The sequence below is a fragment of the Dasypus novemcinctus genome, chromosome 1 (genome assembly GCF_030445035.2).
Source record: "Dasypus novemcinctus isolate mDasNov1 chromosome 1, mDasNov1.1.hap2, whole genome shotgun sequence".
Classification (NCBI taxonomy): domain Eukaryota; kingdom Metazoa; phylum Chordata; class Mammalia; order Cingulata; family Dasypodidae; genus Dasypus; species Dasypus novemcinctus.
Window position 1 is genome coordinate 44,113,471 of NC_080673.1, and position 26,442 is coordinate 44,139,912.

At 34.3% G+C, this 26,442-nt stretch overlaps 1 protein-coding gene across 1 annotated transcript in view; it reads left to right on the forward strand.

Annotated features, from left to right (window-relative positions):
* IQCM (IQ motif containing M) overlaps positions 1-26,442 on the forward strand; it is a 470,255-nt gene that overhangs the window by 356,663 nt on the left and 87,150 nt on the right. The window contains exon 11 of the mRNA XM_004479990.3: positions 11,640-11,801. Coding sequence (XP_004480047.2) covers positions 11,640-11,801 — 162 coding nt within the window. The remainder of the gene's footprint in view (positions 1-11,639; positions 11,802-26,442) is intronic.

Genomic DNA, 26,442 nt, shown 5'->3' on the forward strand with positions numbered 1-26,442 from the left:
AATTGGTTAGAATTCACCTCTCCTTGCCTTTAAGGATATGTACACATTTAGGAAAATGACAAAACAGTGGTAATCTGTGGCAAGAAAAACAAAAGGAATGGATAATTCAAAATTTAATTAACAGGGAAGCAGATTTGGCTCAATGGCTAGAGCATCCGCCTACAAGATGGGAGGTCCAGGGTTCAAACCCAGGGCCTCCTGACCTGCGTGATGAGCTGGCTCACACGCAGTGCTGATACACGCAAGGAGTGCCATTCCATGCAGGGGTGTTCCCTGTGTAGGGGAACCCCACATGCAAGGAATGTGCCCCATAAGGAGAGATGCCCAGTGTGAAAAAAGTGCAGCCTGCCCAGGAATGGTGCCGCACACACTGAGAGCTGATGCAGCAAGATGATGCAAAAAAAAGAGACACAGATTCCAGGACCGCTGACAAAAATATAAGCGGACATAGAATAACACACAGTGAATGGACACAGAAAGCAGACAACTGGGGGGGGGGGGAGGGGAGAGAAGTAAAGTAATAATAAATCTTTTAAAAATTAATTAACAATTAATAATAGTTGTATTATTAACTGCTGCTAACCTAAGAGGTAAGTTTCTTTGTCAAAATACTCTATCAAAAAACAAAATAAAAATAAATACCTTGTCATATTACTGGATTTAATGTGGCCATCTTGAGACTCATACCTTGAGAGAATTAGAGGGTATATGTTTTAAAACAGAGTACTTAAAATTAATTGTAATATACCAATCATTTGAGACAATATTTGTATTACCTCCAGTATACACATACACACAGTTTTTTAGAAGATAGAAAATGCCCCTCAGAAGGAATACTTAAATTATTAACCAATAATTATTTTAGCACTTTAGGCAAGCTACCTGATTTATTTATGCATAGTAATATGATCTGTTTCTACCTAAATTCCATGAAGAAGAAAAAGAGAAAAGTCTTTGAGCTTTTGCTATCCAACACTTAGAAATATATCTAATTTACTTGTAAGATTAAAAAGTAAAAATAAAAAACTAGCATGGAAATAAAATTATGATATTAGGATATTTATGAACTCTGTATATTTAAAATTCTAAAGAAGCAGACCTTTTAAAATAACTGTACTTTGATACAATCAAATCAAATGACTATGATCCCCTAATTTTCTGTTTTAAAATAGTGTTTTGAATGAATTTATAAAAGGATGTAGTAAGTGCTTGATTTTCAAAAATTTAACCTTTGAATTAGTGAAAAACTTTCTGGTGAAATTTACAATATGTGCCTGTTTTCATGAACTGAGGGTATTTAAAAGTAGTACTATTTGCTATATGTCAACCATTTTTAATTAATTTACACCCTCATTTTGATCCTTTACTCTCAGTCAAGAGTTAATGAACATTTTTGCTCTTGTTTAAATTAAGTACTGTCAGTACTTAATTGTAATGTAAGAGATCAATTGTTCTTGCATTTATTTTTACAGGTTATATTATTCAGTGACATATTGTTAAACTGCCTTCTTAACCATTTTGCCCTTTGGTTCTGAATATTAATGTTTTACTCCTTCATCAGTGATCTTTGAGATCTTATATTTCAGCTTAAAAGAAATTAAATGTCAGAAAGTTCCATTAATTTAGGAATTGGGCTGTCTTTAGATTCACTTTTGCTTCTTGAAGACATATATAATTTTTCATGTTGATAAATTGGTATCTTTCTTTTTAAATTTGGTAATGAATAGAAAAAGCTTAGAAAAAAATGGCATGCCAAAAAAGTATGACATTCACTTATTTCAAATAGAAGAAAATGAATGCAACCTTAAGTGATTTAACTGAATGGCGACATGATATTAAAAGTGTAAAATTTAGAAACTGGTCATTTATAATGGGTTGTAGATTATTTGACAACTAGTTCAAGTTCAGTTATAACCCCATACTGAAAATCTCAGGTGTTCAATGGCCCTTAGGAGATACATTAGCATTTTGAATGCATAATATTCACAATGGGATAAAACCTCCATTACCTGTTATCATTGTTTTTAGCCTGTGAATGGTATGTTAGGATGAAGTCTGTAAAGTTGATTTTTGCCTAGATTAGTATAAAGTTAGTTACACAAGAGTTCTGGTACTAGGTAAAGGCAAAGGACTAGGCTATTTCTACCCATACTTGTAAATAGTTATTAAAATAGACTTCAATAATTAGGTCTGTCATTCTGGTACAGTAGTTTAAGGTCACCTAGTAAAGCTTTGTTAGCCAACTAACTTTCTATGATGCACGTAGGACTGGTCCTGACCTTAACAATTTGTGCATGTACCCTTTGATTTGATGTGTTTTCTTTTTTTTAAAATTACAGCAGTTATAGGTTTACAGAAAAACATACAGAAAGTAGAGTTCCCATCACCCCTCCATACACACCACATACACACAGTTTTCCCTAATAACATGTATATTTGTGTGGTGCCTTTATTACAATTGATGAAACAATATTATTAAAATTATACTAACTGTAGTCTATAGTTTACATGAGGCTTCACTCTTTGTGTTGTACAGTTTTGTTTTAAATTTTATTCTGATAACATATCTAACCTAAAATTTTCCACTTCAACCACTCCAATTCAGCACTAATTATACTCACAATGCTGTGGCACCAGCACCACCATCCATTACCAAATTTTTCCATCACCCCAGACAAAAACTCTGACCTATTTAGCATTAACCCCTATTTCTCCCCACGCATACCCCCAACTCCTGATCCCTGGGTCCCTGGTAACCAGTATTCTGGTTTCTGACTCTGAATTTGCATATTCTAATTATTTAATACCGGTGAGGTCAAACGATGTTTCAAAATTTGGGTTTGGCTTATTTCACTCAACAGATGTCTTCAAGGTTCAGCCATTGTAGCATGTATCATAATTTCTTTCCTTTTTACGACTGAATAATAATCTGCTGCGTGCATATACACATTTTGTTTATCCATTCATCTGTCAGTGGACACTTGGATTGCTGCCAAAAATGTGCAACTACCTGTGTAAGTCCCTGTCTTCAGTTCTTTGGGGTGTATATACAGGAATGGAATTGCCTGTTTATATGGTAATTCTATGCTTAACTTTCTGAGGAACTATTCAACTGTCTTCTTCAGAGGTTACACCATCTTATATGCCTTCCCACAATACATAAGTGTTCCTCTTTCTCCACATCCTCTCCATTACTTATTTTCTGTTTTTTTTAATAGTAGTTATTCTAGTGGGTATAAAATGGTCTCTCATTGTGGTTCTGATTTGCATTTCCTTAATGGCTTTTTTTTTTAAAGACAACTTTATTTTATTTTTTAGAAAGTACCAGTGATTGAACTCTAGACCTGGTACATTCAAAGCAGGTGCTCAACCACTGAGCTACACCTGTGCCACTCCTTAATGGCATTTGATGTCGAACATCTTTTCATGTGCTTTTTGGCCATCTTATATCCTCAATGGAGAAATGTCTATTTAAGCCTTTTGCCCATTTTTGAATTGGGGTGTTTGTCTTTTCATTGTTACATGCCGTTTTTACATATTATGTTTATGTTGGAATTTATATTGAGGATCAGGCACATTAGTAAGAAGCTGATACTCTTAAAAATTCTGTACGTTCAAGATTCTCACCATTCAACATTAAATGCTATTCTTCTAAGATTTTGTTACTCATTGGATATTTGGTGTTAAAATAGTCTTAAAAATAATAAGAATTGTGATAATAGATGCTCTTCCTTTTTATCATCTTTCCTTAGCAGAATTTATAAGTAGAAGTGTTTATGTCATTTTCCTAATTTTTAACTTTTATAATTAATTTTTAAAATCTTTGTGATACCCAGATTACATGTCTAGGAGTCCACTGTCTTAAATGTTCAAATTCACACTCTGTAGGAGGGAGATACTAAACTTTCAGTAACATAGTGTCCTGTTTGGGAGAGCTTCGGTAGGTCATCTTTGAGTTTTCTGAGAAGTCACCATCTTGAACATTAAATATGATGAGCCTCATTATCTGAGAGTCAGGGGAAACTAGAGGTAGATAAAAAGGTCATACTGGGATTTTATATTGATTTATATCCTGAGCAAACTTAGAGGATTTTACTCAGTCTACAATAGTGGTTTGGACTTGAGGGCTCTGCAGTGGTCCCTACAAAATAAGATCTGGTGAAGGAGATCAAAATCAGAAAACTGCCTGGGGAAAACTATGACCTGCCGTTCTGTGAGAAAAGTATAGTGCTGACTAGCTGACTATATTTTATAGGGTCAGCTGAAGGATTTGAAGGGATTTGAAAGAATTGGAAGCTTGGAGAGACCACTAATTGACCAGCAATCTATGGCACCACTAACAGTCCCATGATATTTGGAACTGTTTGTTAGAAGAGTAAGGTGTAATGGTTAAAAGAGCAGGGTTTAAAGTTAGGCCGAATTGGATTTTGATTCTGGTTCTACCACTAATTAGCTGGGAGATCTTGAAAATGCTCTCTAACCTCTATGTGGCTCAGTGTCTTGAGCTTTAACATGAGTATGATAATATTGAGTTCATAGGATTGTCCGAAAATTAAAAGTATGTGATTTTAGGATTAAATGCGATAATGTATGTAACCTACATAGCCCACTGCCTTCCTGCATATGCTAAACTCTCAATAAATTCTAGCAATTGTTGTATTCAGGAATTAATTAAAAGGACTCTGACCCTTTCTAAGCATCAGGTACAATACTAATGCTAGGGGATATAATGGTTAGCAAAGAGTCATGGACCTTGCCTTCCTAGAGTTTATAATCTTGCTAATGAAACAGTTGTAAATCAAATAATAGGGTAAAACATATAGTTACAGACTGTAATAAGTATAATGGAGAAAAAGTACTCAGAGCAGTAATTTTTAGATCATATAACTTGTAGACTTGACCTAGTTTGGATGGGAGTCACAGGAAGCTTTGGGGAGAAATGTGAAGATATTGAAGTTAATAAGACAACAGAGGGAAGGGTTTGGGAGAAAAGGTCAGGTAGACAGACCGTCCTTTGAAAAGGTTCTGAAAAAGGAGGAAGCAGATATATTTAAGAAACAAAGAAAACAAGGTAGCTAGAGCACAGATGGAGGACAAGGCAGGAGCCAGATTGTTCAGAGTCTGTTAGGCCATTGTAAGGAGCCATCGAGAAACACTGAATAGGAAAATGTGTGGTTGGGTTCATACTTTTAAAATATTACAAACAAAAAAAAAATGGAAAGGGGCCCAGAGTGGTCTCATGAAGACCACGTAGGAGTCGAATGGATCTGAATAATGATTGATAGTTTTTCTAGAATGGTGGCAGTGAGGAGTGAAGCAAATTTCAAGGATGTCTTCACATTTTCCAGATTATACTATTAGCTGGATGTTATTTACTGAGACAGGAAATTCTGCTACAGGACAGATTTGTCATGTAGAGTTTGAGGAGACATTTAGTTAGGCAAGTGTATTTGTCAATTAGGCAATTAGAGATGTTGCTTTTACTATATTTGTAATTCCAAGATGTGTATTTCACACTTGATCGTCTCTAAAGTTGGGCTGTCTTAAAATCAATGGCATGTCATACTTAAATGGCAAAACTTTTTTTTTGAGAAGAAAAAATTTAATGAGGAATTGAAATGCATCACATAAGATTAATATTTTATAATAAAGCAGATATGTAACTTTGAATGCTTTCTACAATAAGCTAAATTTTAAATTTGCATAAAATTGGATCTTGGATTTATATTTGGGGAAGTACCAGATGAAGGTGAGACTTAGACAACAAAGTACCAATAGAATTTTTCCTAAGATTCTTCTGACAGAGCATAAATTCATTTTTTAAAAGACATTAAACATTTTTTATGATACTTTAGATTACATAAATGTTACATAAAAACTATAGGAGATTCCCATATGCCCCACTCCCTACCCTCCTCACACTTTCCCACATTAACATTTTTCATTAGTACGGTACATTTGTTACAATTGATGAATGCATATTGAAGCATTGCCACTAACCAGGCATCATAGTTTACATTATAGTTTACACTCTGTCCCACACAATTTTGTAATTTATGACAAAATATATAATGGCTTGTATCCATCATTGTGTGACATCATGAAGGACAATTCCAATGTCCTGCAAATGCCACCATATTACACCTTTTCTTCTCTCTCCCTCCTCTCAGAACATCTAGTGGCCACTGCCTTTATATCAAGGATGCAGGTTCTTCCATTGCTAGAATAATAATAAGTCTACAATGAATAATAACAAGTCTACTTTAGTCCATTGTTCATTCCCCAATCTTGAAGCTTTTGAGTTGGTGATGCCCACTCTATTTCTAATTGAGAGGAGGTGTAGATCCCATGAGGGACATGGATAGAACTGTCTTGCTTGCAGTTGCAGACACTCTCTGTTCCTTGAGATGGTCATTGTGCATCACCATCCCCTTGTTAGTTGTCTTGGGTAAATCTAATGAACTGGAGAGTAGGTGTTGCAACTCAGCTGAGAGTCAGGTTCAACTGGCACATGGGCAGACCAAAGATTTAAGTCTCTTGGACATATACCTATCAAGTATAGTACTAACTATAGGTTCAAATAGAAGGGGCAGAAGAGCCATGTGCAGGAAAACCACAAATGAGTCCAACTTTGTCACACTGGGGAGCATAAATTTCAAAGTAAGGCCCACTGACAAGGTGCTAAACTCCTGAGCTGTCTACCTGGCCTGTAATATCTAGATGTCTCTAGAGGGCTCAAACTCAGCATATAAATGCACAGCCTCCCCTTGCCCCCAGTGTGGGACATGACTCCCAGGAATGAGCCTCTCTGGCACTGAGGAATTATTACCAAGCAATGACTAGTGATACATTTGGAAAAAGACCTTGACCAAAATGGGGGAAAGGATATACAAATGAGTTTTTATGGCTAAGAGACTTCACAGAGTTGGGAGTTCATTCCAGTGGTCATGCTTATGCATGTCTCAACAGGCTTTCATTGACTGCCACAGTAAATGGTGAGATTTTTATATTTCTTAGAGGAAAATAAAGAGATGGGGTCATCACAATGTGGAATGTCTTAGATTCAATCAAATTTGGTAATTACTGCTGTTATTACTACAAATAAAAGGAAGATTGTCACAATGCCAATTAGTAGCCAAAGAGCAATGATGAGCCAAAAACCTTCTGAAAATGGCAGAAACTGCCAGGACACTGATCAGTATCCAACAGGAACCACTGACCACTAAAGCACACAAAATATCATGAGGGTGAAAGGACAGTGACTTCAGGAAGACAGTTCTTTTGCCGCTCACCCACCAGAGCACAAGCAAGAGGGAGAGGAGATTGAAAGATGCTGTTGTGATATAAATAGGATATATTCTGTACCAGCATCTGCTGAATAAACAGAATTGTAATAATAGTAATAAATAATATTTAAATAATGTTGTTTCTCTAAAAACTTTTGTATTCGTCAGGGTTTTCTATGGAAACAGAACAAAGAGGAGATGTCTGTAAATATAAGATTTTATATAATCATCTTATACAATAGTAGGGAAAGCATGAGTCCAAATTCTATATGGCAAGCTGCAAGCTGGAAACTCTGATGAAGGTTTTCTATGCATATTCCATGAGAAGTTGGCTGACTGAAGTTGATATGGAAATTCTCTCTTCTGACTGCTGAAATAATCACTTTTCCTTTTAACACCTTCAACTGGTTGGATAAGATGTATCTCATTGCTGACAGCAATCTCCTCAGTTGAGTATAGATGTAATCAGCTATATATGTAATCAAGTCACTGATGATTTAAGTCCATGAAATATCCTCACAGTAACAATTATGCCAGTGCTTGCTTGACCAAACAACTGGGCACCGTTGCCTGGCCAAGTCGACACATGAACCTAACCATCACAACTTTATTTATATTAACCTATTAATACTTAGTCCACATGACAACCCTATCATGTGGATACTTTTACTCTGATGCTAGGCAAAGAGAAGTTGACAGGCTTGCTTCAGGTCACACAACTGGTAAGTGGCAGATCCAAGATTCCCACTCAAGTGCTGTAACTCCAGAGCCCCTATTCTCAACCACTGCCACTGCCTCTCAGGGAAGTTAATGAAACACTGGGTGACCTGGCTGATACAGAGAGTTATGGAAATTCCACTCTGGCTCTTGCCCCAGTACCAGGCCTACTATAAAGATCATAAATCTATGATCTTCAGATTTTACTACATATATAATCTGGTAAAGAAGGGGTAAGGAAGAGCTCTTAATCTTTTGAGTTCTGAGGATACTGTTACCATCCACATTAAATCCAATGCAGTAATATTGACTTAAAAGTGTATTAAAGAAAAGGTACTCCATAAATAGCAAACATTATAAGTAGCAATAACAAAAATGTCCTGTTTTTCTCTTGAGATATCATATGTAATAAATAAAATGAAGAGAACATGTTATATTTTTAGTACATGATATATATTTTTAAAAGTGAAAAAAATGCTTGTTTGTAATCAAATTTGAACAATACTGTGAAGGAAAGAAAATTCATTCAAAATTCATGGTGCCTTATTTACATAAGCCTCAAGACTTCATTTGCATTATGCAATGGCAAATGGTAGCATTAGTAAGACATTGAGATAAAAACTTTCAACATGTTTTGGATGATATGCTTATCACTCTATGATGTTATCCTTGCAAATTCAACACTTACGTTTTTTTTATGTAGTATTCAATCAGGATAAGCTAGTAATAGAAAATAGCAGTTCTAAATTTACCTCTACTTAGATTTTAGTATAGGCATTTTATTTTGCTTGAAATTGAAGCATTTGCCATTACGGAAAATAAAATGCTTTATTAAAACTGATAAACATAATCCCATAATCCCAATAATGTTGCAAAATATCTTTTTTTTTTAAAACTAAATGAATTAGAAAGATGTTGGGGATAGTGGACACCTTAAGAGCAATTTGACCCTTTTCTACTAAACAGCTACTATTACTTCTAGTTTTTCCTACTTGATTTTATTTTTCTCTATGGTGTGAAGGAGAGGAGCTGTGATCAATTTTGCTTGTTATGGAAAACTGAGGGCTATCTTTAGTTGAGCCATATAATTTCCTGTAGATTTAATACTCCATTCTTAGCTTCCTTCCCAACTGGAAAAGACATCTACTGCCTGAGTATCCCCTCTGCTCAACATCTTGAAGAAGTATTACTTAAGTCAAAAAGGATTTATTCTTCAGCATTTGTTTTATAATAGTTCTAGCTTTCTTTCTTCTCTTGACAGACAAATTTAGAATTATATAGAAGATATATATAATATCTGTTCACACATCTGAACACATGTGAGAATATTTTTTTTTTCAGTTTGAAGGAAGTGATTTTGAATTTTCCACTTTAAAAAGAGACAGACTAAAGTTAAAACATGGGCTATAGGTAATAGAACAATTATAAGAAAGGGTAGTATATCGGACTCTTGTATTTTATACATGATTGTTCTGTAAATTTACAACTTCTTTGATTTAAAAAAATCAGAATCTGAGGAAGGAAAACTAGAGGCAGAGACATCCCCATGTAGGATGATTATAAATAAAAGTACAACAACATGTTATTTAGTATTTCCTGACTTTTATAATTTTTATTATTAAAATAATGTGGGATGAATAATGGTAATGCATTCATCCAATACTTGTAGACATGGTGCTATAAATATTTTATATTCCTTGTCTCATTTAATTCTAATAATAACCAGGTCAGTAATATCACCTTGGGGTGTCTAATATTTCATAGCCTGGTGGTTCTAGGATAAGAGCCCAGCTTTGTCTGTATCACTCAGATTTAATCAGGAGATGGAAACTACACAGGAATTTGAGCATGAAAAATTAAATTTAAAGATTATTAACCATGATTGGGAATTAGAATCCAGCTACTTAGGGGTAAAAAGGACTCTAGAGAAGAATAGACATAGAGAGTGGCCACTACCCCTAGCACTGAGGCAAAGCATCCAAGGGAAGAACAAATTTTAAAGATGCCACGTTTGCCCCAGAGTTGGGGTCCAGACTACTTGGGAAAGAGGATGGCTGTGGCCCAGTGAATGGGAGAGGTCACTGAGATGGCCTGCTAGTGAACCTCACTGGAAAGAAACTTTCTGAGGTTCCAGAAGAAACTGTCCATAGGGAGGCGTCACACACTCACTGGTATTTCACTGGGAGCCTGTTCATCAGTAGGAAGCTCCCAGTGGACGGTACTGTATGGTATGCCAGGGAACTGGCCCAGAAGGTGCTCTGCCTGCTGGCTGCTGAGCCTGTAGAAGCCTGCCATGAGAAGCCTGCTTCAGAACCAGGAAGAGCCCCTTCACCCTCCAATTCCCTCCATTTCCTCTACTTATGATGCTTAAAAACTTGCCATATGGCAAGGGAGAAATGTTCTAGCCTCCTGAGATGGAAAATGAAGGCTGGATTTAGAGCAGAAAGGCAATTGATTGATAACCAACACATTCTCCACTAACAAACTACTTTCTTAATAATCACTATGTAAAACTGTCTTATACTTAATATAGCAGAGTATATGAAATATAACAAAAAAAAAGGCAGAAGGGAGGGAAGGGAAGGGAAGAGGAGTAAGGGTTATATAAATGGAGATTTATGTCAGTATGAATATTTTTTAATGTTCTAGGTAGAGTCATTTAAGTTAATTTGTTCAGGAGACTGCTTTATTGAATTTTAGGACACTGGTTTATCAATCATTAAATGGAATAAGTGGGGATTACAAACTGGAGACCTAAGTTCCATAATCAGAGATTTTTACTCTTAATTCAAATTATTTTTTAATTGCAAGTTTCCCATTTACTAGTTAATGCAGGTCATATTCAGTTTACAAAAATGTGTTTTAAATAAGACCTTCCTTAGATATTCTGAATTCTAGTTACATCACATGGACTGTGAAATATGGGCAAGTTGCTTAAATTCTCTGGGATTCAGTTTCTTCATGTAAAATGGAAATAATAATAGGACCTAGCTCATAGATGTGTTGTGAAAATTAAATGAGTTCATATTTTAAACCACTTGGAACAATTCCTTGCACATAGTGTTATATAATGGTTGTCAAAAAAAGTCACAATATGTGTAATATTGTCTCCAAACTAAAGTCTAAGAATATAAATTTGTTCAATAATTCTAGTTTTTGTTACTTTACATTTACTGAACTTTTTGCCATAGTAATCTAATTTTATTTTTAATGGCTACTAAAAAACAAAATATATGATTATGGTTGTATGTAATGTGAAAGCTGTTTGTTGATTATTTTAATATTTTCCCCACAGCTATTCACAATACTGCCTTAAACTGATAGTGCTTGAAGATGATATTAGTAAGGCCCTTACTCCTTAAATTTGCTAGGAATTATCTATTTGCTAGGAAGTATCTTTGGCCAAAGAAAATCTATGTTTTCACGGTAACAGCATTCAAATTGTTTAATAGTTTTACGTTTATATGCCGTGTGGAGTTGATATAGCTTAGTGGCTGAGTGCCTGTTTCCCATGTACGAGGTCCTGGGTCCAATCCCCAGCACTGCCTAAAAAAAAAAAAGAAAAGAAGAAGAAGAACATATTGTAAAATGTCTAAACTTGTTTTTTGATTTTTAGTATTCTTTTTTATTTGACAGAAGATCATGAAAGATATTCTGAACTAATCACGAAGTTCAAAGCTGTTGAAATGTTGTTTACGCTGTATCCTCCTCAAGGTGCCCATGTGCCTAATAAAGCACGACTTAAATCAACTTGGCTGAGACCCATAGTAAATGGGGAAGAAGGATATAAATATATAGGTAAGGTGCTGGATCTTTTTATTTCTTTGAAAATAAAGAAAAAAAATAGACTTTAAAGTATGCAGCTCTTATTTGTTTCTTAGATGATATAGGATAATACATAGGCCCTATAGAATTGTCTCATTAATTCTTATGTATTATGTCTGGAATTTAAAAAGTGGCCATTTTACATTGTAGTGCCTATCTATACCAAGACAAAAAGGATTAGAAAACTTCAAGAATGTATTAGTTATTATTATAACATAATTGATTCTGTGTTGTACTGCCCTTCAAAGCAACGCATTCAAGTTTCAATTATACCATATCACATTAAGACTGGATTTTGCCAGTTTTTCAGATTTACTCACTTTTGTTGGTATGCAATGCCATATTAATGTAATTTTTATTTCCTTGATAACTGTGGCAGTTTGATATTGTTTATAAATTCCAAGAAGAGAGATTATGTTTGTAAACTGGTCTGTTCCTCTGGGTCTGATAACCCTTTGATTGTATGAGATTCAGCTGAGATGTCTGATAAATTGTTAAGATTAGGGCTTTGATTCAACCACATCATTAAAGTGTGATGCAGCGTTGAGTCCTAGCCCTCTTGGTGCTGATAAAACAGACTGAAACATGGAAGTAGAGATATAGAGAAGAAGAACACAGAGGAAGAGAGACAGCTCATTAGACATGGCAGAGGCTCAGGGAAGATAGGTGAGCCCAGAAAGAAATGAATCTAGGGAAAGAGAACGGCCTTAAGCCAGCCTACAGCTGAAATTGGAAGAAGCTGGAACTATGGAGCCTTAAGAGGAAGAAGGAAGGCTGATGTCTCACAGACATTGCCTGCCATATTGTATCAACACTTGGCAACAGACTTTTGGGTGACAAAGTACCTCTTACGGTACTTTGACATGGACTCTTTAAGGCCTTGTGACTGTAAAGCTTCTAGCTCAAATAAATACCCTTTATAAAAGCCAACAGATTTCTGGTTCTTTGCATTAGCACCCCTTTCAACTGACTAATGCAATAACTAATGATTTTGAGAATGTTTTCATGTACTCAGTGGCCACTTGTATGCATTCTTTTATAAAATACTTATAAAAGGTGGAAGAAGTTGTGATTTTATAATTGAATTATAGGAGTGCTTTATATATTCTGGATATACACCATTTGTCAGATATACATATTGTGAATATTTCTCCCAGTTGTGACTTGACTATTCATGTACTTCATAGTATGCTTTTTAACAGCTTTACTGAAATATAATTGAAACATATGAAATAGTACATATTTAAAGTGTGTATTTTGACAAATATATATACTCATGAGACCATAACCAAATCAAGACAAAGAACACATCCATCACATCCAAGAAGATACCTCTTTGCACTACTTCTTTCTCATACCTCTCTGCCACCCTCATACCCATGTAAATATTGATCTGCTTTCTGTCACTATAGATTATTTTGAATTTTATAGAATTTCATGTATATGAAATCGTACCATATGTACTCTTATTTTCTGTGTTCTTTCACTATCAAAGGGAAATACAGGACAGTAGTTAAAGGGGCAGGACAGACAAAAACAGTTGGTCTCAATTTTGATTAGCACAGAGATAGCTAGAATTTTTTTAAAGGCATGAAAGGAAAGGAAATGGGGAACTGGGAAATTACTGAGAGGGGTCTGGGAGAAGTCTTAGGGGGTCTGGATGGACTTACAGAAGAGAAGCAGGTAATTGTGTAGCCTTTCCAAGAACAGTAGCGTTGTGCAGTCCTTCTGACTACAGTCCATTCTGTGGTTTAGCTTGGGTCAGAACTCAGCATAGCATCAGGAGTCTACCCAGGGCCATGGCCTAGCATTGGGGAAGTCCACACTAAAGTTTTGACTAAAGTTTTGACAAGTCTCTACTACAAAGTTAGGAAGAGAAGGTGGGGCCAAGCAGACTCTCTTCAAGGATTCGCAGATTTTTCCATGTTGCAGTATGTATGAGTAATTCATTCCTTTTTATTTCTCAGTAGTATTTCACTGTGTACATATTCTACATTATATTTATCCATTCACCTGTTGATAGCCATCTGAGTTGTTACCACTTTTTTTGGCTACTACAAGTAAAGCTGCTATGAATATTAATGTATAGGACTTTATAAAGGCATATGCTTGCATTTCTTGGGGGTAAATAACTAGGAGTTGAGAGCCTGCATCATAGACTATATGCACATATCATACTTTAAAAAATGGCGAAACTGTTTTTCAAAGTAGTTACACCATTTCATGTAGATGATCAGCAAAGATATGAGGATTTTATTACTGCATATCCCTATCAACACTTGGTATAACTAGTTTTTAAAAATTTTAGCCATTCTCATCAGTGTTTATTATTATCCAATTGTAGTTTTACATTCTTTACTTTTTATTAGAAAAATTTGTAGGTTTACGAAAAAGTCATTCATAAAATACAGAGTTCTCACATATTAACACCATTAGTGTGGTTTATTCGCTACAATTCATGGAAGAACACCTTTACAGTTGTACTATTAACTATAATTGTACTATTTTATAATCCAGCATTTACAATAGTGTTCACTGTGTTCTACAGTCCTATGTTGTTTTTGTTAAAACAATACAACTAGTAAAGTAAACACACCTAAAATTTCCCCTTTTAACCACATTTATATATGTAATTCAGTGCTGTTAATTACATTGACATTGTTGTGCTACCATCAACACCATCTATTACCAAAACTTTACCATCAACCCAATTAAAGCTTTACAACTCAAAAATTAACTCTACATTCCTTACACCCAATCCAGCCCCTGCTAACCTGTACTTTGGCATCTGAATCTATGAATTTGCTTATTCTAGTTATTGCATATTAGTGAAGTCCTACAATATTTGCCCTTTTGTATCTGCCTTATTTCACTCAACATGATGACATCAAGGTTCATCTATGTTGTTGCTTGAATCCTAAATTCATTTTTTAATGCTGAATAATATTCTATCATGTGTATATGCCAATTTATTTATCTTTTCATCAATTGATAGAGACTGGGGTTACTTCCATTTTTTTGGCAATTGTGAATAATACCACTGTGAACTTTGGTGTGCAAATATCTGTTTGAGTCCCTGCTTTCAGTTGTTTGGGGTATATACCCAGAAATAGGATTTCCAGGTCGTATGATAATTCTATACTTAAATTTCTGAGAAAGTGCCACAGTTTTCCATTCCAACCAACAATGAATAAGTGCTTCCACTTTTCCCCATCCTCTCCAACACTTGTACTTTTCTGCTTTAATTTAATAAATTCTAATGGCTGTGAAATGGTATCTTAGTGTATTTTGATTTGCATTTCCCTAATAGTTAATAATGTTGAGCATCTTTTCATCTTTTTAATCATTTGCATATCCTCTTTGGAGAAATATCTATTCAAGTCTTCTGCCCATTTTTAAATTGGATTATTTGTCTTTTTAATTGTTGAATTGTAGGATTTCCTTATGTATTAATACCTAATTGGATACGTGGTTTCCAAATATATTCTCCCATTCAGTAGTTTGTCTTTTCTCTTTCTTTGTAAAGTGCTTTTGACACACAAATGTTTTTAATTTCAATGAGGTCCCATTTTTATATTTTTTCTTCTGTTGCTTATGCTTTGGGTATAAAGCATAAGAAACCATTGCTTAACACAAAATCCCGAAGAGGTTTCTCTACATTTCTTCCAGGAATTTTATGGAACTGTTCTTGTATTAAAGTTTAATCCATTTTGAGTTAATTTCCAAATATGGGGTGAGAGAAGGACCCATCTTCATTCTTTTGCATATGCATATTGAATACTCAAAGCACCATTTCTTGAAGAGACTATTCTTTCCTAGTGACATGGTGGCCTTATCAAAAATCAATCACCCATATATGTAAGGGTTTATTTCTCAACTCTCAATTCAATTCCATTGGTCTATATATTGATCCTTGTTCTATTACCATGCAGTTTTGACTACTATAGCTTTGTAATAAACTTTTTTTAACAAATCAATTTTATTGATACATATTAATAAAGCATAATTACATCCAAAGTATAAAATAATGGTATTCAGTATAATCTCATATTGTGTACTCATCATTCCAGTTATCTTTAGAACATTTTCATTATTCCAATAATAATAATAATAATATTAATAAACAAAAACCAACCAAACAAATAAAACTCATCACCTCTCAATCTCTCTGTGCTTCCCCTACCATATATAGCTGCTATTCTGTTTCCATCTCTCTAGCATATTTGAATTTTGTTGAGTAAAAAAGTATTATATATTTAATATCACCCATATTCATATTTTACATGAGGTTTCATTATGTTATACAATCCCATGTTACATTTTTTAGCTTTCCCTCTGGTACAAAAATGTCCTTAGACTTTCCTGTTCAACCAATGTCATACCCAACTAATATCTCTGCTAGTCACAAACACCACGATGTGTTCTCACCATTTCCATTCATTTCCAAAGATTTACAAACAACTTTTTAACAGTTCTGCACAGATTAACCCTCAGTTTTCTATTCTCTTCCCTCTTCTATATTCTTGTGGCCTGTATTCTAATTATTAATTCCATGAGTTTACATAATATATTTAGTGCATAATAGAGCAATCATACAATATTTCTCCTTTTGTGTCTGGCTTGCTTCACTCAACGTAATGTTCTCCATCCATGTTGTCATATGCTTCAGGACTTCATTTATTCTTACTGCTACATAATATCCCATTGTGTGCATATACCACACTTTGTTTACCCATTCATCAGTTGATGGACACCTGGGTTGTTTCCAACATTTGGCAATTGTGAATATCACTGCTATGAAAATCAATGTGCAGATGTCTGTTCATATCACTGCTTTCAGTTTTTCTGGTATTGCTGGGTCCCATGGTAAGCCTATTTTCAACTTCCTTAGAAACTACCAAACAGTCCTCCAAAGCGTCTGTACAATTCTACATTCCCACCAACAGTGAATAAGCATTCCTAACTCTCAACATCCTCTTCAACATTTATAGTTTTCCGGCTTTTTAAAAGTGGGCAGTCTAATTAGTGTGAAATGATATCTCATTGTAGTTTTGATTTGCATTTCTCTAGTCGCTAGTGATATTGAACATTTTTTCATGTGTTTCTTCACCATTTATATTTCTTCTTTGGACAATTACTTTTTCAAGTCTTTTGCCCAGTTTTTAATTGGATATTTTGTCTTTTTCTTGTTAAGTTGTATGATCTCTGTATATATCATTGATATTAAACCCTTAACAGATAGGTGATTGCCAAATATTTTCTTCCATTGAGTCAGGTGCTTTATCTCCATTTTGGCAAAGTCCTTTGAGATATATAAGTGTTAATTTTGAGGGAATCCCATTTGTCTATTTTTCATTTTGTTACTTGTGCGTTGACTGTACGGTTTAAGAAACTACTGCCTACCACAAGAACTTAAAGATGTTTTCCTACATTTTCTTCTGTAAGTTTTATGGTTGTAGTTTTTTAATTTAGGTCCTTGATCCATTTAGAGTTAATTTTCATATAAGGCATAAGATAGGGGTTCTATTTCTATCTTTTGGATATGACAAAACAGTTCTCTCAGCACCATTGGTTGAATAGACTGGTCTAGCCCAGCTGGGTGGGTTTAACAGCCTTGTCAAAAATCACTTGACCATAGATGTGAAGGTCTATTTCTGAGTTCATAATTCAGTTCCATTTGTCAATTTGTCTGTCTTTATGCCAGTACCATGCTGTTTTTACCACTGTATTTAAGTAATTTACTTTCAATTCAGGAAGTGAGAGTCTTTCAAAGTCATTCTTTTTGAACACATTTTTGGCTATTTGGGGCTTCTTGACCTTCAAATGAATTTCATTATTGACTTTTGATTTCTGCCAAAAAAAAAAAAAAAAGGCTATTGGTATTTTTATCATGATTGTGTTGAATCTGTAAATTAGTGTGTAAATCATAACAATATTTAGTCTTCCAATACATGAACATGGACTGTCCTTCCATTTATTTAAGTCTTTTTCAGTTTCTTTTAGCAATATTTTATGGTTTTCTAACTACAATTCATTTGTTTCCTTGGTTAAGTTTATTCCTAAATATTTATTTTTTAGTAGCTATTGTAAATGAATTTTTTTCTGTTTTCCTCCTCAGATTGCACATAGTGTATAGAAATGCTATTGATTTTGTGTATTAATCTTGTACCCTGCCACTTTGTTGAACTCTTGTATTAATTCTAGTAGCATTATTGTGTATTTTTCAGGATATTCTAGATATAGGATTGTAGCATCAGTGAAGAGTGAAAATTTTTCTTCTTTTCCTATTTGGGTGCCATTTATTTCTTTACATAGCCTAATTACTCTAGCTAGAACTTTTAACAAAATATTGAATAATAATAGTGACAGGAGACCTTTCTCTCTTGTTCCTAATCTCAGCAGGAAAGCTTTCAGTCTTTCATTTTTGAGTACAATTCTAGCTGTAGGTTTTTAATATATGCACTTTACCATGTTGAGAAAGCTTCCTCCTATTACTGTAGTTTGGAGTGTTTTTATCAAGAAAGGATGCTGTATTTTGTCAAATTCCTTTTTTGCATTAATTGTGAAAATCGTATGATTTTTTTCTTCAAATTATCAATGTAGTTTATTATACTAATTGATTTTCTTGTGTTAAACCACCTTTGCATACCTGGGATAAAATCTACTTGATCATAGTGTATAGTTCTTTTAATGTGCTTTTGGATTCATTTTAAAAATATTTTGTGAGGATTTTGCATGTATATTCATTGTAGATATTGCTCTGTAATTTTCTTATTTCATAGTATCTTTTTTTTTTTTTAAAGATTTATTTTTATTTATTTAATTCCCCTCCCCTGGTTGTCTGTTTTCTGTGTCTTTTTGCTGCATCTTGTTTCTTTGTCCGCTTCTGTTGTCGTCAGCGGCACGGGAAGTGTGGGCGGCGCCATTCCTCAGCAGGCTGCTCCCTCCTTTGCGCTGGGCGGCTCTCCTTATGAGTGCACTCTTTGCGCGTGGGGCTCCCCTACATGGGGGACACCCCTGTGTAGCACAGCACTCCTTGCGCACATCAGCACTGCGCATGGGCCAGCTCCACACAGGTCAAGGAGGCCCGGGGCTTGAACCACGGACCTCCCATGTGGTAGACGGACGCCCTAACCACTGGGCCAAAGTCCGTTTCCCTCATAGTATCTTTATCTGGTTTTGGTATTAGGGTGATGTTGGCTTCATACAGTGAGTTTAGTAGTGTTCTTTCCTGTTCTATTTTTGGAAGAGCAAAGTTGGTATTAGATTGTCTTTGAGTAGTTGGTAGAATTCACATGTGAAGCCGTCTGTTCCCAGACTTTTCATCTTTGGGAGGTTTTTGATGACAGTTTCAATCTCTTCACTTGTGATTGGTTTGTTGAGGTTTTCTGTTTCTTCTAGGGTCAATATAGGTGGTTCATGTTTCTGGGAATGTGTCCATCTCATCTACATTGTCTAGTATTTTTTCCATACAGTTATTTGTGCATAGTATCCTATTATGATCTCTCTAATTTCTGCAGAGTCAGTTGTAATGCCCTCCTCTCATTTCTGATTTTATTTATTTGAATCTTCTTTCTTTTTTAGTAGGTCCTATTTATTTATTATTCTTTGGTTACTTGTGCTTTTGGTATAATGTTTAAGAAACTACTGCCTATCACAAAATCTTGAAGATGTTTCCTTACATTTTCTTGTAGGTGTTATATCATTGTAGCTTTTATATTGAAGTCCTTGATCCATTTTGAGTTAATTTTTATAAGGTATGAGATAGGAGTCCTCTTTCTTTCTTTTGGATATGGATATCCAGTTCTCCCAGCACCTTTTGTTGAATAGATTTTTCTGGCCAAGTTGGGTGAGCTTGACGGCCTAATAAAAAATCACATGACTGTAAATGTGAAGGACTATATTTCTGAGTTCTCAGTTCAGTTCCATTTGTGAGTCTGTCTATCTTTATGCCAGTAAAATGTACTTTTTCATACTGTAACTAAGTAATATGAATTAAAGTTAGGAAGTGAGAGTCCTCCAAATTAATTTTTCTTTTTTAAGACATTTTTGACTATTCAGGACCTTGTACTCTTCCAAATAAATTTTGCTTTACCATTTCAGAAAAATAGGCTGATGGGGTTTTATTCAGATGGTCTTGAATCTCTAAATCAGTTTGGATAGAATTAACATTTTAATGAAATGTAGTTTTCCAATCCACGAACTAGGAATGTTCTTCCATTTATTTAGATCTTCTTTAGTTTCTTTTAGCAATGTTTTGTAGTCTTCTGAATACAGGTCATTTATGTACTTGGCTAAGTTTATTCCTTAATATTAGATTATTTTAGTTGCTATTAAAATGGATTGTTTTTAAGACTTCTTCCTCAGGTTGCCTTTCAGTAGTGTATAAAAATGCTACAGATTTTTGTGTATTAATCTTGTAACCTGCCTCTTTGCTGAACTCAACTATAAGTTTTAGTATCTTTCGTGTGGATTTTTCAGGATTTTCTAGATATAAGATCATTTTGTTAGTGAATAGTGCACGTTTTACTTCTTCCTTTACTATTTAAGGGAACCTTATTTCTTTTTCTTGCCTAATTGCTCTATATAGAAATTCTAGCACATACTGAACAACAGTGGTGATAGTGTGCATTTTTGTCTTGTTCCTGATCTTAGCAGGGAAGCTATCATTCGTTCGCCCTTGAGTAAAATGCTACTAACGTTTTTCCTATATGCACTTAACCATAATGAGAAGGCTTCCTTCTATGCCTATAGTTTGGAGTGTTTTTATAAAGAAAGAATGCTGTATTTTGTCAAACATCTTTTCTACATCAGTGGATCATGTGACTTTTCTTCTTCAATTTATTAATGTGGTTTATTGTTGATGTTCATATGTTGAAAAACCCTTGCATAACTAGGAAAAAACCCACTTGATCTTCGTTAATAATTAATGAGCTATTGGATTTGGTTGCAAGTATTTGGGGGGGGGTATGGATTTTGGCATCAATATTCCCAAGAACAATTGGTTTGTAATTTTCTTTTCTCATAATATCTTTATCTGGATTTGCTACTAGGGTGATGCTCATTTCATAAAATGAGTTTTATAGCATTCCTTCCTGTTAAATGTTTTTGAAACAGTTTGAACAAGATTGGTATTAGATAATCTTTGAATGATTGGTAGAATTCACCTGTAAAGCCATCTGATACTAGGCTTTTCATTTTGGGGAGGTTTTAGCTATTTGAAACTCTTCTGATTTGTTTCTTGAGGTCATCTATTTCTTCTAGAGTCAGTGTAGGTTGCTTGTGTGTTTCTAAAAATTTCTCCATTTTCATCTCCATTGCCTAGTTTGTTGGCATACAGTTGTTCATAGTATCTTTTTATGATCTCTCTTATTTCTGCAGGGTCAGTAGTAATTTCCCCATTTTCATTTCTGACTTTATTTATTTGTATCTTCTTTTTTTCTTTGTCAGTCTTGGGTAAGGGTTTGTCAATTTTGTGGATCTCAAAGAACCAACTTTTGGTTTTGTTAATTCTCTTTATTTTTTTTCCTCAAATTTATTTATATTTTCTTTGATCTTTATTTCCTTCCTTTTGCTTAGTTTGGGATTAGTTTGCTATTCTTTTTGTAGTTCCTCTAAATGTGGCAGGTAAGTCTTCAATTTTAGCTCTTTCTTCTTTTCTAATGTAAGCATTCAGGGCTATAAACTTCTCTCAGCACTGCCTTTGAGGTATCCCATAGGTTTTGATATGTTGTGTTCTCGTTTTCATTCATCTTGATATATTTACTGATTTATCTTGCAATTTCTTCTTTGACCCACTGATTGTTTAGGAGTATATTGTTTAATCTCCATATGTTTGTGAATTTTCCCTTTTCCCACCCATTATTGATTTCCAACTTCATTCCTTTATGATTAGAGAAAATGCATATAATTTCCATCTTTTTAAAATTTATTGAGACCTGTCTTGTGGTCTATCCTAGATAAACATAAGGTCTCTCCTAGATAAAAATCCAAAAGCACTTGAAAATAATTTGTATCCTGCTGTTTTGGGGTGTAATGCTCTATAAATGTCTGTTTGGTCTATTATTGAAGCTCTCTAGCATTCCTTATTTATCCTCTGTTCTGATGTTCTATCCAGTACTGAGAATTGTATCAAGTATCCAACTCTTACTGTAGAATCACCTATTTCTTTCTTCAGTTTTGCCAGTGTGTGCCTCATGTATCTTGTAGCACCCAGGTTAGGTGCATAAATATTTATAGTTATTTCTTCTTGGTCAATTGCCCTTTTTATGAATATATAATGACCTTAATCTCTTATAACAGTTTTGCAGTTAAAATCTATTTTGATCAATATTAATATCACTACTCCAGATTTTTTTCTGTTACTATTTGCATGGGATATCTTTTTCCAACCATTCACTTTCAATCTGATTTGTATCCTTATATCTGAGGTGAGTGTGTTTTAGACAGCATATAGATGGCTTTTTAAAAAATCATTTCTGTCAATGTATGTCTTTTGATTGTGGAGCTTAATCCATTAACTTTCAATGTTATTACTGTAAAGGCATTACTTACTAAGACCATTTTATCATTTGGCTTTCTTGTGTCATATCTTTTATTGTCTGTATTATTACCCTTTTATTACCCTTACTAATAATCTTAATTTCTACATTCCCCTACAAGTCTCTCTTCTTGTCTTTTCCTTTCAGGACATAACACTCCTTTTAATATCTCTTGAAATCTGATCTTTAGGTAACATACCCTTTCAGCCCTTTCAGGTTTGTTTGTCTTTGAAGACTTTAAACTCACCCTGTTTTTTGAAGGACAGTTTTGCTTAACAAAGAATTCTTGGTTGGCAGTTTTTTTTCTCTCAGTACCTTAAATACATCATTCCACTTTCTTCTCATTTCCTTAGTCTGATATGTTTTTCTTATTGAAAATTCTTTATATGGCATGCATTGCTTTCTCTTGTTTTCAGAATCCTCTCCTTATCTGTGGAATTTGTCATTCTGAATAGTAGGTGTCTCAAAGTGGGTTTCTTTGGATTTATTCTCTTTGGGGTGCATTGTCCTTCTTGGATATTGATGATTTATATCTTTCATAGGGGTTGAGAAGTTTTCAGTCATTATTTCTTTAAATGTTCTTTCTGCTCCTTTCTATTCTCTTCTCCTGAGACACTGATACTGTGTACATTTGTGCATTTCATATTGTCGTTCAATTCCCTGAGATCTGGTTCAATTTATTCCATTCTTTTTTCTGTCTGTTCTCCTGTCTTTTCAAGTTCAGATATTCTCTTCTTTATTTCACTTATTCATTCCTCTGCCACTTCAAATCTCTGTCTAATGTATTTTTAATCTCATTCATTGTGACTGTCATTCCCAGAAGCTCTTTTACTTTTCTTAGTAAGCTTTCAAATTGTTCTTTATGCTCACCCAGTGTCTTCTTAATATCCTTTAACCTTTAGTCATGTTTTCCTTCAGCTCCTTGAATTGATTTAAGAGATTTGTGTGATTATCATTTATTAGTTATCTTAAATAATCTTGTGTCTCCTCAAAATGTTTGCTTTGTTTCTTTTGCTGGCCCATATCTTCCTAGTTCCTAGTATGGCTTGTAAGTTTTTGCTTATGTCTAGGCATCTGAATATGTTGGGCAAATTACTGAATATGATGGCCAAATTCTCTCTTTTGCCTATAGTTTTTTTTTTCCCCCCCAAATCTTCTTTTATATTTGGTTCAACTTATTCTAAGTCTTTAAAATTGCCCAGCTTAATTTATCTAAATCAGGGCAGGGACTCAATTATATGTCATAAATTTTCTCCCAAGAGTTAGAGAACAAAGAAACCCAAAAGCAGTTTTTGTCCATGCAATTTTCAGACTGGTCAGCAGATGAAATTCATCTGCACACCTTTCCAGGGAGAGGAAATACCTATTTTCCTTTATTTTGATGTGGTCAGAGCCATGATTCAAAGAAGGCTTCGCTGGCCAATTGACTGAAGAAAAGCCCTCTGACTTCCCTTCCCTTTTCCTTTGTAACAATTGACAGAGAGGATGATGTCTGTTCCCTCTCATCAGCTTCAGTGAGCCAGCAGTTTTACCGCAGCTTAATATGGGATAGCAGAGGGGAGACTTTCCAGGCTGCTGTGAGGGTTTGGTAACTCACGTTTGTTGTTTTTTTCTTCATCTCTCTGTCCCTCATGCTTCTGGGAGTTGTGAAGCATTGTTCTGGTCTGCTTATCTCCAAAGAAGTTCCCTCAGACAGCTTTTTGCTCTTTCTCCATTTTTTTTGTGAGACAGCTGAGCCCTGCCTGCGTAATCCAATGCCGTCTTTCCATAAATCTGCAATGTATTTTAAAGTCATGAATTTGAGTCTTCCAACTTTGTTCTTTTGTTAAAGAATTTTTGGGCTATTTGGGATTCCTTATCCTTCCAAATAAAAGTTATGATTGGCTTTCCATTTCTGCAAAGAATGCCGTTGGAATTTTGTTTGCAATTACGTTGAATCTGTTGATCACTTTGGGCAGAATTGGCATCTTAACAATATTTAGTCTTCCAATCTATTTTGTGATTTCTTTTTAGCAAAGTTTTGTAGTATTACAAGAATAAGTCATTTGTATCCTTGGCTAAATTTATTTCTAGACATTTGATTCTCTTAGTTTCTATTATAAATCAACTTTTTCTTGATTTATCCTCAGATTGCTCATGTTTAGAAACACGATTGATTTTTTTTATGTTGATCTTGTACCCTGTCACTTTGCTGAATTATTAGCTCTAGTAGCTGTGTTGTAGTTTTTTCAGTACTTTTTATATATAGATGTCATTTACAAATGGTGAGTATTGTATTGTCCTTCTTCAGTGTCTATTGTCCTCCAGAGTTCCAAGTTAGTGGGATTGGTCTTTCCATTAGTTGTTTCTGTGGGGAGAATTTTCTATGGGATGCCTTATGTCACCATGTTGAGGACATCACTTTTCCCCACTGTGATTTTAATTTGCATTTACCTAATGGCTAATGATGTTGATTAGGTTTTCATGTGCTTATTTGTTATTTGTATGACAGTTGTATGACACTAGTACTCTTTTGAATGGTGAAAGTGAAATTTAAAAATCAGATAATACTAAGTCTGGCAAAGATTTAGAGCAACTGGAGCACTCATACATTGTTGGTTGAAATCTAAAATGGTTCAGTAAATTTGGAAATATTTCGGCACTTCCTTATAAAGTTAAATAAATTCTAACCAGAAAATCCATACTTCTTGCTCTTTACCCAAGAGTAATGAAAACTTTTGTTTCCATGAAAATCTATACATAGATATATATATAACAGCTCTATTCATAATTACTCAAAACTTGAAGGAAACATAAATGTTCTTCAGCTGATGAATTGATAAAAAATTGGGACTTCCATGGAATAGAATGCTATTCAGCAGTGAAAAGGAATAAATGATACTAACAACATTGATGGATCTCAAACACATCATGCTAAATGAAATAAGCCACATTTAAAGACTATATCTTATGTGATTCCATTTAAGTGACACTATGGAAATGGCAAATTATAGGGAAGAAGCTCAGATCCATGGTTGCCAGAACTTAAGACTGGTGGGAGGATTTGAAAACAAAAAAAGTAGCATGAGGGAGTTCTTAGGGTGCTGAGACTATTCTCTATCCTGATAGGTGTGGTGGTGGTGGTGGTTTGGAGCTGTATATAACCCAGAAAAACATGTTCTTAAATTAATCCATTCTGTGGGTGTGACCCTTGTAAATAGGACCTTTTGATGAGGTTACTTTAATATGTCCCACCCAATCTTTCTTTCTCACTTCTTCCTGCCACAGAACTGGGAACTTAAATATACTTTTTAATTCGTTAGCACAATTGAATTGCATTGAATTTGTGATCATTTGGTGAAATTCTAAAATACTACTTACAGAAAGATTATCTTTCATAAATATTACCAAAATATTTCAACTTTTTAAAATACTTTTATTGAAGTATAAATGATAAAAACTGCAAATATTGAAAGTATACAATTTGATGAATTTTAACATATGTTTATAACCATGAAATCATCACCACAGTCAAGATAATAAAAATTTCCAACCCCAAAAGTTTCCTAGTGCATTTTGTAATCCATCACCTCTCACTCCTATACCCACTTCCTCAGGTAACTACAGATCTGCTTCTGTTACTATGAGTTAATTTTCATTTTCTAGAATTTTATATCAATGGAATCATCCAATATATGTTTTTTCTGGTTTCTTTCACTCAGCAAAATTATATTACAACCCATCCATGATGTTACATGTACTAATACTAGCAATAGCTCATTCTTTTATATTGATAAGTAGTTTTATACTATATGGATATATCACAGTTTGCTTATCCATTCAGCTGTAGAGGGGATTTGAACTGTTTTAAATTGGGGCTATTACAAAAAAAGGGCTCTTTGAATATTTGTATATGTTTTTGTAAGGACATAGGCCTTTATTTCTCTTGGGTAAATACCTAGTTGAATAGTTGGATCACAAAGTAGGTGAATGTTTAACTTTTTAACAAAGAGCCAAACTATTTTGCAAAGTGTTTTTAATATTTTACATTTGCACCAGCAGAGTATTAGAGTTGCAGTTCCTGTACATTTCTC